At 37.9% G+C, this 15,271-nt stretch overlaps 1 protein-coding gene across 2 annotated transcripts in view; it reads right to left on the reverse strand.

Annotated features, from left to right (window-relative positions):
* The window catches only part of lrp5 (low density lipoprotein receptor-related protein 5), a 113,632-nt gene extending 103,944 nt beyond the window's left edge, over nt 1-9,688 (reverse strand). Inside the window, exon 1 of one of the 2 annotated variants that reach the window (XM_044192320.1) lies at nt 9,385-9,688. In XM_044192320.1, coding sequence (XP_044048255.1) covers nt 9,385-9,469 — 85 coding nt within the window. In that variant the 5' untranslated portion in view covers nt 9,470-9,688. The remainder of the gene's footprint in view (nt 1-9,384) is intronic. The other variant, XM_044192321.1, reaches the window with a different exon arrangement.
* Nucleotides 9,689-15,271: the final 5,583 nt, after the last annotated feature.

A 15,271-nucleotide genomic window follows, 5' to 3' on the forward strand; every position in this document is an offset into this window, starting at 1 on the left:
TATGAATAAAAATAATCATATATTTTCTCAACAAATGGGTTTCTGTTTTAATAAATCGTATGGTTTAATAGACTATAAGACTTATAAGACAGGAAGTAAGACAAATCACCTCAGTTTTCACAACTCTGAACTCGCCCAACCTAACAACTTAATGAACTTTACTCAGCTTCAAACTAACTGACACCATGTCATACAACCAGCACAAATCATTACATCACCCCCCAGCCTCAGAGGAAAGAAGAACTGAGTGGATAAAGTGTATTTATGATGGCAATATGTGTGTGCATTTTACTACGGACTGCTGTCCGTGACCCGACTTCAAACTTGAAAGCTTTAAGTTTTGCCATGTTTTGTTGTTTAACTGTTTATTTTGTGGGTTAGCCTTTTGACCTTGGTGTTAGCATTCTGTGCGGCTAATGTGACTACTCCCACAGGCTAGGGCGATGTTGGACAAATGTTGTAATATTGAGGGACAGTCAAGAGAAACTCTGAACGTTAAGCCTTATTTGAAGCCAAATAATTAAAAACTTTGCTAATGAAATCATTTCTAAATGTATTTCAGAAGGTAAAAGTTGAATTCTGTTTCCTCTGTCCTTCAAGTTTATAACTATAGTTTTTAGTTTTGCTGCTTAATTGTCCCATGATATTTGCTGTGACATTACTGCACGCATGGAAACGTTAAAAATGACAGCAGCCTCTCTAATCATTTAAAATAAATCATTAAAAAAAAGGAGTGGCTTTGGTAGTCAAAGTCCTGACCTGAATCCTATTGAGATGCTGTGGCATGACCTTAAAAATGTAGTTTATGCTCGAAAACCCTCTAATGTGGCTGAATTACAACAATTCTGCAAAGATGAGCGGGCCAAAATTCCTCCATAGCGCTGTAAAAGACTCATTGCAAGTTATCGCAAACGCTTGATTGCAGTTGTTGCTGCTAAGGGTGGCCCAAACAAAAAACTGCCTTTTGTGTTATCTCTGACTAATATTTAAATTTGTTTGATGATCTGAAACATTTAAGTGTGACAAACATGCAAAAATAAATGTATATATATATATATATATATATATATATATATATACCAAAAAAAAAAAACCTTCATCCTTCACCCTCCGCGGGTGGTCTCATCCTTCGAGCTCGGGTCCTCTACCAGAGGCCTGGGAGCTTGAGGACGTCATGAATCAATCAACACACCTTAAATGTCAATATGAAAACAATTCCAATTCCATTTTTTTTTTATTGGCTCTCTAGCATGACATGCTTTAGTGATGATTGGTTCTTCAAACGCTTAAAAAAAATTCATGAATTTCAAATCGGATTACGCAAACTGCGAATATTTGATTTCCTCACTTGGAGAAAAAAAGTGGCGGAGCGTCATTCCAGTGCGCTCTGGTAGCACTACATCTATGCTTAGCATGCGACAATGACACCAACTCAGCTGAAAACAGGCATTAATCCCGTTATCCCGATCACATATTTTTACCAAATATTGGCCAATAATGATCGGCGCCCGATCAATCAGGGTATCCCTAAAATTCAACCTGTCCCTGGCTCAGTCTGTCACACCCATGTGCTTCAAGTAGTCCACCTTCATACCTGTGCCCCAGAAAACTAGACCAGCCTACCTGAATGACTACCGCCCAGTGGCACGCACCTCTGTAGTGATGAAGTGCTTTGAACGGCTGATCAAGGATTACATCTGCTCCTCAATACCCAGCACACTAGACCCACTACAGGTTGCCTACCGTCAAAACCAATCAACGGAAGACGCCATAGCACACACCCTCAACACCACCCTGACTCACCTGGACAAGAAAGGGAGCTATGTAAGATTGCTGTTCATTGACTACAGTTCAGCATTTAACACCATAGTTCCCTCCAGGCTCATCACAAAGCTCAAGGATCTGGATCCTTGACTTACTGATGGGCAGACCCCAGGTGGTGAGGGTGGGTGGACACACTGAAAAGAGTGGGTCGTTCGGCTGAACATACAACAGGCAGTGCCCTTCCTGCCTCAAGGATATTTATACCAGGCGCTGCAAGAATAAGGCTAGGAGAATCATTAAGGAACCCAACCACCCGGATAACAGCCTTCTCTCCCTGTTGCGGGTTGGGAAGAAGGCACTGGATAGACCTGGCCAGCACTGAGAGGCTCAGAAGGAGCTTCTACCCTCAGGCCACCAGGATCCTAAATGAGGTCATTGCCTAAGACTGCCACAAATTGAAGGAACTGGCAAGATTATGAATGATGATAAAATATAGTCCAGTTTCCCAGTTTGGAATATTTTATCAAACATTCAATGTTAACTTTCAAGACATTTCAAAACTCAATGCTACAGGCACATTTTAGTTGGTACTCACCAAATACTGAGGTTCGATATCCAGTCCTAGTCATAATTGATTCAAAAGTCGTATTTTCTGTCAGCACCCAAGAGCGAAAGATGGTCAGAGCAAAGCAAAGCTGTCATGTACAGGTATCTGCACATTTTGTGAGTACAAATTTAATGACTTTTAAGACCTTTTTAATACCTCTAAAGGAAAAAAAATAATACCATTACTGCGGCAAAAGAAATTGACAAACTAGACTAAAGTATACACCATTATTGAGTTTTACTTAATTTGAATAACAAGTACAACATAACTCTTCTCATTAAAAGAAAATAAAACTGTATAGCGGTAGTCTGATGAATGGTAGCAGGGCCTGAAGGCTTTGCCAGAGCAGCAGTGGTGGAAGAAGTATTCAGATCCTTTACTTAACTAAAAGTATAATACCACACTGTGAAAATACTCCACTACAAGTAAAAGTCCTGCATGCAAAACCTTACTTAAGATAAAGTATGTAAGTATTATCAGCTAAATGTAGTTAAAGTATCAGAAGTAAAAGTACTCATTTTGCATATAAAATGGTCCCTGTCAGTGTTTTACTATTATATGATGTTTTTGGATTAATATTACTGCTGCATTCACTAGGGTTGGGTATCTTTCACATTTCAACCAATACCAGTACCCAACAGTACCATTTTTCTGTATTTTATTCTGTCGGTAATAACAAAAACGTAATTTCAGTTGTAAAAAATAAAGCCAAACTTATTTCACCATTATTATTTATTGAGAACATTTTAGCTCACCGCCTAACTTAAAGTTTAGTCATCCACTGACAAACTGTAACCTACACTGTAAATTTACTGCCAGATTGACAGCTTCACTGCTCACCTTTTCCTCTGCATCACTCGCATTCACAGTCACTCTCTGCTGCTCGTTCTCTCTTGTTCAACCACACACTCACTACGCACACACGTGTCCCTGTGACTTGAACAAATCAGATCAATATGCTTTATTGGCATAAATGTAACAAAGGCAATATTCAATTCAATGTGGCATAAACAGAACAAAAAACTGAAGAAATGTGCTATTAAAATATATACAGATAGGTCTAAGTAAGATTAGATAATAATAATAATAATAATAATAATAATAGACTTGCTGTTAAAAAAGACAAATAAGTGAAAACTATATCAACACGGCATTTTTAATGAATGTTTGTGTGTGTGTAGGTGGTTAGGATCTGTCTCTGCTTTATATATATATATATATATATATATATATATATATATATATATATATATATATATATATATATATATATCTCTCTGACAGTAGAGAAATATTATGCCAATTCATAATCTCTTTTTGGGACCAGATAACATTCTAATCTATTTTGGCTTTTAGTTTCTTCTTTCCAATGTTCCAAATAGGTTTCTTTACATTGCGTTATAATTTGGTTTACTCTGACTGGTGTTGACTGGTGTTGTTGTGAGACAGGTAAAAGTGTGTCTGAGAGGGGGCAGTTAGTCTCAGCACCAACTGACCATCTTTAATATCCATTAATATCCATTTTTTGTTTGGTGTACGTGTTTCTTAAAGTGTGATTGGTCTATATGTGGTCAGTGGTGCTGTGTTTTGGGAGAAAGCCAATTAAATTTTTACTCAAGATGGAGTGTTCTTCAAGAAAATCTAGTATTCTTTTATTTAGAATACTACAGAATAGTTTACTTAGACAACTGCTGACACAGATGCCATGGTAGTTACCAGGGTCTGATTTGTCCCCACTCTTATGAATGGGGAAATGAGCCCTTTGCACCAGATGTCAGGAAAACATCCTGACTGTAATACGATATTGAACAACTAAAACACTGTACCCTGCATCTCTAGGGTGCTGCATTTGAGTATTTCGTTTTTAATGCTGTCCGGACCACAAGCTTTCCTTGGCTGGGGAGACTTTGTCTGTGTGGTCAATTCTTCCCAAGTAATTGGGAAATCAAGGGGGTTTTGGTTGTCTTTAATTGTTTCTTCTAATGTTTGGAACCTTTCTTTTATAATACATTGATCTAAATTAATTAGATTTATTGGTATTTTCAAAATGTGCTCTCCAGATGTCACCGTTTTGGATGTGTAGTACTTGTGGTTGCTTTGTGTTAAAGTTGTTCCACATATCCCAGAAGTGATTTTGATTAATGGCGTTCTCACCATCTTCAAGTTTCATGTGTGGGTATAATTTTGTTTTTGTTCCTAATTGTACATTTATATTTGTTATATTTGTTGCCTTATGCATTAGGTACAAATTATTTGTACCTAATGCATAAGGCTGGGTTGTTTGGTTGGTGATGTTTTTCATTTGCTATTTTTCTCAGGTCTTTTCTGATGGTCTTGCATTGTTGATTAAACCAGATTTTCAGTTTGGCGAGTAAATCTCAAAAGGCTATCCACCACACTGGCGGGTTAATGTTTGTTATTACATCTACCACATTTTCGAGTCATTTAAGGGCGTGCTTCTTCTGTCCTCTGTGTCGGAGTTTAACACACACACTAGCATATGTGTTTTTACGCTTCTAAACAGTGCGGTGAAACTGACCATCTCAAACGCTCCTAGTTTCACGGCACTGTTTATCATACAGGACATCAGATACTCCGCTAAACTATCACTTGCCGCCGGCCTGCTGCTGCAAAATAGTATCACACCAAAGCGTGTAATACACTTGCCGGTCCACACTGGCAGTGTCACGTTTTCAAGTTTTTCCAAGTTGGTTATCTTTAGGAAAAGATCATAGTTTGTGTTAAAATAACTAACTACTTCCTGAAAACAATCAACACTGACTATTGGTTTCACACGCAGAGTAACATACATCTGTGTATGTAGCCTGGCGGTGTGTGGCAGTGAAGTTAGAACAACTCTCAACATCTCTAACTTTCTCTGTGATCACTAATTTTAAATGTCGATGCAGCCAATGATTCAGCATAGCTGTTGTCATTAACCTGTATTTATGATGATGATGATTTTGTCAGGCAACGTTGCAATCATAAATTAATGGTTTGGTCAGCCGGCTGTCTGTCCAGCTCCTTACCAGAAGTTGGGTCTAGGGCTGAAACGATTCCTTGAATAACTCGATTACTAAAAATTAACCTTTGTTTAATCCATATAATTACATACAGCGCACTGTGTTTCGCACGGATGATTATTACTGTCACACAATACGCTTACGCTGTGTGTGGTCAGAGACACAAGGTATATGAAGGCTAGTAAAAAATGTAGGCTACGTTAATTATGGCTATATGTAATGGCTAGTTACGTAATCAATATAGTGGCTAGTTCTGATGTCCCTAAGTTAGCTAGGTTTTGCTCAAGAAAATAACCACAGAAAAAAAAATGCTGCAGTCAATATGTGAAAGCCTGAGCTTCATCATCATCATCATTATTATTATTTCTCATTATTATTTATCATTATTATCATCATCACAGTTCCTGTCCACTCGTTTTTGCCTTCTACAAATGCCACAAAGAAGACAGCAAAGGCTTACGTTATGCCTGAGCTGTAGTTAGGTTGAAACTTTGTGTATACACACACACACACACACTTAAGTCACACACACCTTTTCTTAAAGCAAAAAAGGTGTTTGTTTTTGCATTTCAGAACATGTTTTCTTTAAAACCCAGAATGTAATATGGCACTTAAATGCACTAAATGGGTTTAGTTTTGACATATTATTGTATGCAATTTAAGCAATAAAAATGTAGATTTTTCTAAAAAGGAAACCAATCTGTTATGTGTTTTAAGAAACCTGTCGTATTTTCACTTTTGCATTTACTATTGCTCTTTAATAAAGAAAACGTATTTCTTATCTGATTACTTGATTAATCGATGGAATAAATCAATAGCTGCAGTCCTAGTTGGGTGTGATGCAGTTGTTTGCCAACTGAAAAGAGGACGTAGAAGAAAAGATTTAGACTGGCTGTTTTTCTTTTGTTCAGGTGTTTCACTGTGGACAGAGGTCTCTACTAAAACCTGGAAACGCTAGTGAGTAATTTTCACACAAAAACAGCGTTTTAAAGATTAGACAGCACAGACGTAGTCTGATTATCATTTATGAAAAAACACTATCATTTACAGTCTGTGATCTGACAGTCTGTCAACACACACACACACACACACACGCAGCTGTGATGTTTGCCTGGCGGTGTACTGACACTACTCTGGCGTTTTTGGCCAGTGGGTGTGAAGTGTGCATACATGTGATCACCTCAGTGACAAATTTAGGACATCATTCGTCTTCTCTTAGGACCAACAAGAGCCGATCACTTCAACTGATTCAGTATTTAACCCTACTAGTCCCAGTTTTCTGCGCACTGCTTAAGTCAGACTTAATGAAATACGCCGATCAATTATTGCATTATCAGTCAACTTATAGCCATGATCCTTATGAGCAAACTGAACTATCATGCTTTTGTTGTTATGGCAATATGAGTAATGTGTGCATAACGTTCCTCAGTGTCCCAGTGTTCTGAAGAGGGGGAAGAGGTTCTAAAGAGTTCACTATTGCTATTGTAAATACCGGTAGTTGCCTACATTGGTTATGATGCTTTTGTAAATCATTTCTAGTGTTGACCCTTGACCCTTATAAAGTCAGAATGATTAGTGACATGGTTTGACTGGAGTAAAAGTTACTTTGAGTAAAAGTTTGTTAATGCACTTTATATATTTTTTCCTGTGATATTTATTGGTTATGATGTTGTAAGTCCATAGCTGATGTCAGTTGCACCAAAAGCCTCACAGATTTCACTGATTAGCTGATTTACTGTTCTGTACTGAGCGGTCATATTTGACACTTTCAGAATTATAAATGCATTTTGTAAGTGGACTTTTCCCAGCAAACCTAATTCTACATGTATGCAATCCATCATAAATATTGGCCGCAACCATTCCCATCAAATGCTTCTTCATTTTCAAACAGCCCTGGTTATACTGAAAAAGAAAATGTGCAATACATCCATATTTGAAGCTAATACGAGAGTTTGAGAAGCAGATGAAAAGGACTGTGTGGGCTCAACCATGGCACTTTTTTAGATTAATTTAATTCAAATCCTAACCAAACCTTAATCACCAAACCAAAACATTTTAATATTAAATGTTTTAACCTAACCTGAACAACACAAACTGGGGCAAAAGGTTAACTAAATAAGTATGGTGCCAATGTTGTTAATTTCTAACACTATTAGGAAAATAGGGCTCTTACTTTCTGTAAGATATTATACAAAATTATCTGAATACAAACAGCCTTCCAATAAAAACAATAATCAAACTCAAAAACACTGTAAAATTACCAAAATCATGAGAAAATGTCTTATCAAAGAATAGGTAAAAGAGGAATGAGAAGCGGGCCATGCATTCAGTGCCAACTTTCAGTACAATGCAGTTTTCCATATTCAGTGCTACTGTATGAACACACATCTGTTGCTACTCAAAAAATACTGAGATTCCTCATCTCTTAGTGAAGGGTAGTACAAACAAAAACTGACTTGTCCAAAATGTTCTTTTGAAAATATGACCCAGTCATCCTGGCATTCGGGTGTTACTACACACCTGACACGAAATGATGTGTGTATTGATTCAATCTGAAAGTGTGGGTATAGAAAGGTCTTTGAGGGCTACAGCATCTCACTCCATAGGCACAGACCCAATGGATACATTTCCTTTGTTCTTTTATCCTCATAATTTACACCAAAGGAGAAAACTCACACCATCATCAACGATGTCAAGCGTAAATGTTATGTTTTTGGGGAGGGTTTTTTGCTTTTACTTTAATTGTGTCATTCAGTCTTGTTAGAAATTTAATTTAACATTATTTCTACCGTTTAACTTAAGCATTCCAAGATCAACTGTTTTATCTCTTAAAAATTTTACCAGTACACAATGACACTTTAGTCTGATTTGAGTTCTGACCACTGGGACTTAAACTGGTTTTGCGAACAGGAAGCAGACTCAACAAAATCTTTTGGAAAAAAATACTTACCACAAAATACCACTGAGTGGACAGGGCAGCCCAGGCTTGTCAAAATAACATTTCAAGCTTGAATCCGAAGGGAGAGCATAACCTTCACTCACTAAAAGGATACTTAAGTCTAAGGGTAAACAATCCTTTTTCTATGAAACTTGGTGAGTGCACTAGTGTTGTGCATCATTATGATAACTAGTTTCCAAATGATACTGACAAAGAAGATTCTCATCACCAGATGGATTTGAGATTAACACCTGCATCTTTTAATAGAACACTGAGTGAGTTTACAGGGAGTTGTGGAGGTAATCTGCAGTGGGTTATACAGGGGCTTTCAGAACATAAACTATTAAGTTTTAGTTTTAAGATACAAGCAGACAAATACGAGCTAGCTTTAAGACCTGATGTAATGCCTTGCATCCATATGAGAGAAAGCTAAGCTCCGCCTCTGACTGGGCAGTTCCAGATTAAATAGTAAAACCGCAAATCAGGCAGTGGAGAAAGTAAGGCTTATAAAGACATTGATCCTTAGGGAGAATCTCTTTAAATGTCCAGCAGCATTTTGTTTCCCAAATAGACATTCCGGCTTCTTTTTCACTATCAATGCAGAGTCTGCTTGACACCCGACACCGAGCAGAAATGGCTGGAGTAGCCGAGGCCCGAGAAAATAGCCTAGACTGGCTTCAAACTTAATTTCTGCTCCGACACACAAACTCAAACTACACCGGCTGTACACGGTGTGGGGAACCGTTTGGTTACACTGGGTGTATCCTCCAGTGTGTCGCACACACCAATACAAAGTTTCGAGACTTTCATTGCAACTACTGTATTGTTGTACCCTTGGGACATAAAAACCTCAACTTTCAGACAAGGAATCACAGCTAGCGTTCTACTTCGTCTCAATGTGGGGAACATTATGGGGGAGTGAAGCACACAGATAAAACTGGAGCACAACATGTTAACTATTACGTCCTACGTTCTTATATTTCTTTTCATCCTGGTGGCTCCACAGTCCTTGTTCCCTAAGGATCCATGTTGTGAACAAAAAGTCAACGTACCGTCAACCGCCGACAGCAAGCAGCTCCACAGCAGAAACACCACCAGCAGACCGCCCATTTCAAGTCCTCTACGCTTTAAATCCATAACTCCCACTCCATTTTCGGATATTTACTCCTTAATTAAGTTGTAAAGATGTCCACTTTTCCGTGTGTACATGTACACACCTGGGCCTGTATTCCGTTGTACGGCTAGATATGTGTCTGCACACGTGAGGGTGCGTTTCTGTGTGTCTCCCTCTCTGTAGACTATACTTTTTTTCCCCCAGTTAAGGCGCTCGCACTACTTTATACTTTGGACTGTCGAGCTCGCGCACGACGAGAAAGGGCAGGCGAACGTGATGTGACGTCATCCAACACGAGGCGGCAAGTAATTATTCCACTAATGGTGTCATCACTGGTAATGCCAAGCTCATTTCAAATGTCTGCTGTAACTTCGATTGTAACGTGTATACTTCAAAGTACAATAAAGAGGCCACAACTTTATTTCTAAATTGAGTAAAGGATTTGAACTCTATTGACATAACTGATAAAAAAAATCACTGTGACACCCTACTTGGCATCAGGAGGTTGTTGACTCTAATAGCCTACTTAAGAACAATAAAACTCCTGACTGATGGCATAACTGCAGAATTTTATACATCTTTTTCAATCCAGCTAGCCCCATTTCTGCTACAGGTTTTCTCTGAAAGCAGAGAAAATAATGCTTTTCCTCCTAGCCTCACTCAAGGTCTGATTACATTGATTCCCAAGCCCAAAAAAGATGCGCTTCTCATTGATAATCGGAGACCTATTTGTCTGCTCAATAATGATTCTAAAATGATTGCTCTGATGTTTGCCAAGAGAAATAAAGCAGTCCTGGACACAATTATCAATGAGACACTGTCAGGCTTTAGAAGAAATAGACATATTTCTAATAATATTAGACTTGTCTTGGACATTGATATGCCTTTGATACAGTCCAACATCAATTCATCTTTCACTCCCTAGAAACATTAGGCGATTTTTTCTGTAAGGCTATTAAAACTTTGTATGTTAATGGAAATAGCTTAATCAAAATGAAACATGGCAAGACCCCTAGATTTAACATGGCTCACATATGCAGCTCTTTCTTTACATCTTGACAGCAAAACCATTAAAGCTGTTGACCAGATGCTCTTTAACTTTATCTGGAAAAATCGGATTCATTCATTATATAAAAAAAAGTGTTGTTATGAATAATTATCTATCTGGAGGGCTTAATTTCCTGGTAAGTAAATAATACCTTAAAAATTAAATGGGCTAAGCATTTTCTTCTAAATCCTATTTCAATCCCGAATTGTTTTCCCCAGTACATTTTCTCTTGTTTCGGTGGCTTGAGCTTTATTTTAAGTTGTAATTATAATGTAGACAGACTCCGTGTAAAATTATCTGTATTCCATAAGTAGGTCCTTCTAGTCTGGTATTTGTATATAAGCACAACTTCTCACCACAAAGGTATCTTATTTGGAATAACATAGACATTTTGTTTAAGAACAAATCACTTTGGATCACAGATGGGTTCAGAATCAGATGCTTATTTATATAGCACCTTTCAAAAACAAAGTTACAAAGTGCTTTACATTAAAAGCAATAATAAAAGTCAATAAGATCCAAAAACATAAGAGATAAAACAAGCTAAAATAATTTAAATAGTTACAACAAATACCATCAGTTAAGAAAAAGCCATAAGAATAAAGTGAGTTTTAAGAATAGATTTAAAAGAGGACACTGAGTTTGCCTGCCTGAGATCCCCAGGCAGAGTTCTTTAATCCTTAATGGATAATGAGTATTTCAAATTTTAGAACGAGTTCCAGTTTTGTCATTTTCAAGTGTGTGCAGTTTCTGATGCCGAAACGTCTATCAAATTGTGGTCTCTTGGGAGGGTTATTTAACAGAATGCTTTACTGCTCTCAAAAACACAATTAAGAAAAAATTAAGTGACTTTAAAAATTACAAACAAAACACAAAATAAAATACAACATCTTTTATTATTTAACCTTCATTGTATACTTTATGTGGACCGATTTGTTCCTGTTTAAGACGAACAAACACTTTTTCAAGGGACAAGATGGGCTTACCAATAGGGCAAAGGCCCTGGGGCAGTTGTTCACTATGTGGCAATTAGTTTGTGGTAATTTGATTTATTGCAAATGTGTTTGTTGATGCGGTATGCACCACCAAAGTACATTATAATCTGAAACGATAGGAACTTTAAAGCAACACCTGCATCATTACCTAATCATGAAGCTCTATCTTGTAGAGGGGTCCTGAGTTAAAAATGAAGCTTACATGGTGCATTTTTCATGCAAAGTTCTTGTTAACTTTTACAGAGGAGCAATAGAAAGCATCCTGAGTGGAAACATCACAAACTGCCATGGGATGTGCACAGCCCAGAACAGGAAGGCTCTCCAGTGGGTGATACAAATTTCCCAGAACATCATTGGTACCCATCTACCGAGCATCAGTGATATCAGAGAGGTGAGTTGGTCTGTGCAGAGCCCAAAGAATACTAAGACAATACCCACCCCAGCCACAGCCTGTTCACCTGCCGTCTGGCAAGTGATACGGAAGTATCCGCTGTTGTACCACCAGACTACAGAGGAGCTTCTTTCCTCAGGCTGTGGTATTCATTCAATTCATCCTCTGCTCTCCACCTGAAATATTTTTTTCTGTTTTGTTTTTCTTTTTGGGGGGGGGGGGGTGTAGCATGAAGGGACTACAGCTTGCATTTCATTGTACAACCCTGTGTTGTATAATGATGAATAAATGAACCTTGAACCCTACTAGGGGGTGAATCCAGCCCTGTCAAGGGAGACCTATCAGTGAGCAACAAAAGTCAAAATATAATCACAATCAAAGGAGAGTAATATGTTCTATAGGCCTACAAGCAGTCAAAAATAACTTGTTTAGTATCAAACCAACAGATTTATAGAAGCTGTATGTCCTATTGCCTGATTAGGTTCATAGAATTTGTTCCAAAGTCATTATTTAACATTAACAATATTGTTTATTATACTTACTGCACACGCTTCCATTAATTGCATTGAATGAATGCAGACTGTATTTTAGTTCCAATTATTAAAACATTTATCTTTAAAAGAGTAACAGAATAACACACAGTAAATGTGTCATTTTAAACAGGTACAGTATGCCTGCATGCATGCTAGGGTGTGGCATACGAAGTTCAATTCCAAATGGATGGTTAAGAGTAAAAAGTGATTAATAAATTTAGTCCCAGTACATTACAAAAATGTACCCCACATGTATCAACATGTTTGCCTTCCTCAGGCCACTAGGGATTATTCTGACCACTGAAACATAATTAAGTGCATGAACCATTAGGGGAGTGTACAGTAGTTCATAATGTGTCCTTTTGTGAAATCTAGCTTGCCCCTCAGACGCTGCTGCAATGTTCATTGCACCTTTCTACAGCCTTAATAGCAGTGGGGATAAATCAGTCAGTGATTGGATTGCTTTCAACTCAAATAAAACTTTTTACATAATTATCTTCACTGAGACTTGAATGTTTGACACTGTTTGACCACAATGATCAAAAGAGGGAGAAAAGGTCTCTAAATGACACAGATCCAGATATTCTTATAGCTTACCATCATATTGCAGCTTCAGCTGGCATAGCTGCTGAAACAATTGTTGCTACTGGAAACAACCACCCTCCCTACACATGATGCGTGGTATTTCACTTTTTTGGACACATGTATTTTAAAGAGTTCAGATGTTAGAACACACGCTGTCAAAGAGTGCAATATCAATCTGTTAGATGATACCAGAGAACAGATCAAGGCTTTGATTATCCATTTTGTCTTTATTTGAACCACCTGTGGATATTGGAAGGTTGTCTTGTTTTGTATGTGTTGAGTATTAACTGCCATCACACAGCAACCAGCTCAGTTACAATTATGTGCACTTTTCTTTTTGTGTAAGGTTTCTGAAAATCCTAAATCAATATTTAACCAAGACAAGGATCGTTTCCGAACCTTAACCAAGTGCTTTGAGAGTCCAAACAGAACCATAAAAAACAACATGATGCAGATTGTAAGAGTGGATATTGTCGTAAAAACAAATGAAATACATTGTAAGGAAAAACATTCTGTATGAATTTTTTGCAACTTGGCAGATGCGTCCATTAAAATGTTTCCTCATTATGTTGATAGAAAATATGAATTGTGTTCCTTTCAAAATGTATTTGCTATAGCAAATTAGTAGGATATGAATGTAATTTCTAGAAGGCAGAGTTGTCTGGGGCTGTTTTTCATGATTCTGTCTTGGCCCCTTAGTTCCAATTAAAGGAACTCTTATTCACTTTCTTCCTGAGAGTTAGATGAAAAGATCAATATCAATTTCATGTCTGCGTTGAAGCGCCCCTGTGGCTGAAGGATTAAGGTCCTGACCATGACCTTTGTTGCATGTCATTCCCTATCTCTCTCTCCCCTTGTTTCCTGTCATCTCTCTGCTGTCCAAAATACTTGTTTCTTTGTGTGTTAAGTATGAAGCTCTGTACTTACTACACAAACATGAGATTGATATTAACCTCCTTGCAAAGAAAGCAAATGAACGTATTTCCTAAAATGTTGTACTATGCCTTTAAGGCAACTCTTACTGCTCCAGCATACATTTTAGACGTTTGTCCAACTTTGTGTCAACAGTTTGTGTTTGTCCCTTTCCAGTTGTAATATGTTAATGACCCCATGCTCAATGCCAGCTCCGTAAATAAATGGTTTGATCCAACACCTTTGTGATGAACTGGAACACTGACTGCGAGCCAGGCCTTATCGCCCAACATTAGTGTTGCACCTCACTAATGCTCGTGTTTGAATGGGAGTACACCCCTGCAGCCAGGTTCAACATCTGTTGGAAAGCCTGAAACCAAAAGAGTGGAGGCTGTTTTAGCAGCACAATAATAGCCATTAATGGGGATATTGTTCAGATGTCCACATACTTTTGGCCATGTAATGTATATTGAAAATGTGTACAAACTGTGTGTGGGTCCCTGTTTGTAAAGTAAGCAGTTTTAAATTAATCTTTCTAGTATACAGAATGGGGACTGAGCTTGTGATGTATCAACTTGTCCTCTGTTCACAATGGCCCAAACATCTTGACTGCACATCTGGGCTGCAATATTCTTCACTGCTGTACATAACAATAGATATTCCATAACATCTTCCAAAAATACAAAATATCCTGAATAATGAGGGTGAATTATTTGATCACATTTTTGCACAAGAGATGGACACAAACCACTGTTTGCACACTGATGGAAACAGAGATGAAACATCCCAGATCTCTGTCTTCACACACACCTAAAGCCAAGCCAACCCTGGCATTTCTCCTCTCCTTTCTTTATGCCTCGTTTCTCTGCTCCAACTGGCCTCAACTCTAAAGGCTCTGTAAACTCAAAGCACATGTTCTCCTCCGCTGCCTCTCTGTGCACATGTGAGACAGGCAGGCAGCTATTCCACACCATAGAATATGCAGTACAGACCAGGTATTTTGTTTTGGCAACAGTGGAATTAGTAGCTGTGGCTGTAGTGGCACTTCTAGTAGCAGCGCTTTTCATTGTTGGAAGTATTCAGATTCTTTAAAAGTAGCAATACCACTGTGTCAAAGCACTATAAAGTCCTGCCTTTAATTTTTTATGTACAGAAGTATTATCAGTAGAATGTATGGCTATCACAACTACAAGTACACATCATGAAGAGATGCCCCCTATCAATTATCAATACCTTAAAACAATACTCAGGTTCCCATATGTACATTGAAACAGGTTTTGCTTGCTGTAATCAGTCCTGCTGTCCTCCTGGCCGTTAATAGATCCCTTCCTAAAGCACTTCCAATCTAAGTGATGGGGTCA

The sequence above is a fragment of the Siniperca chuatsi genome, linkage group LG4, assembly GCF_020085105.1.
Source record: "Siniperca chuatsi isolate FFG_IHB_CAS linkage group LG4, ASM2008510v1, whole genome shotgun sequence".
Lineage (NCBI taxonomy): Eukaryota > Metazoa > Chordata > Actinopteri > Centrarchiformes > Sinipercidae > Siniperca > Siniperca chuatsi.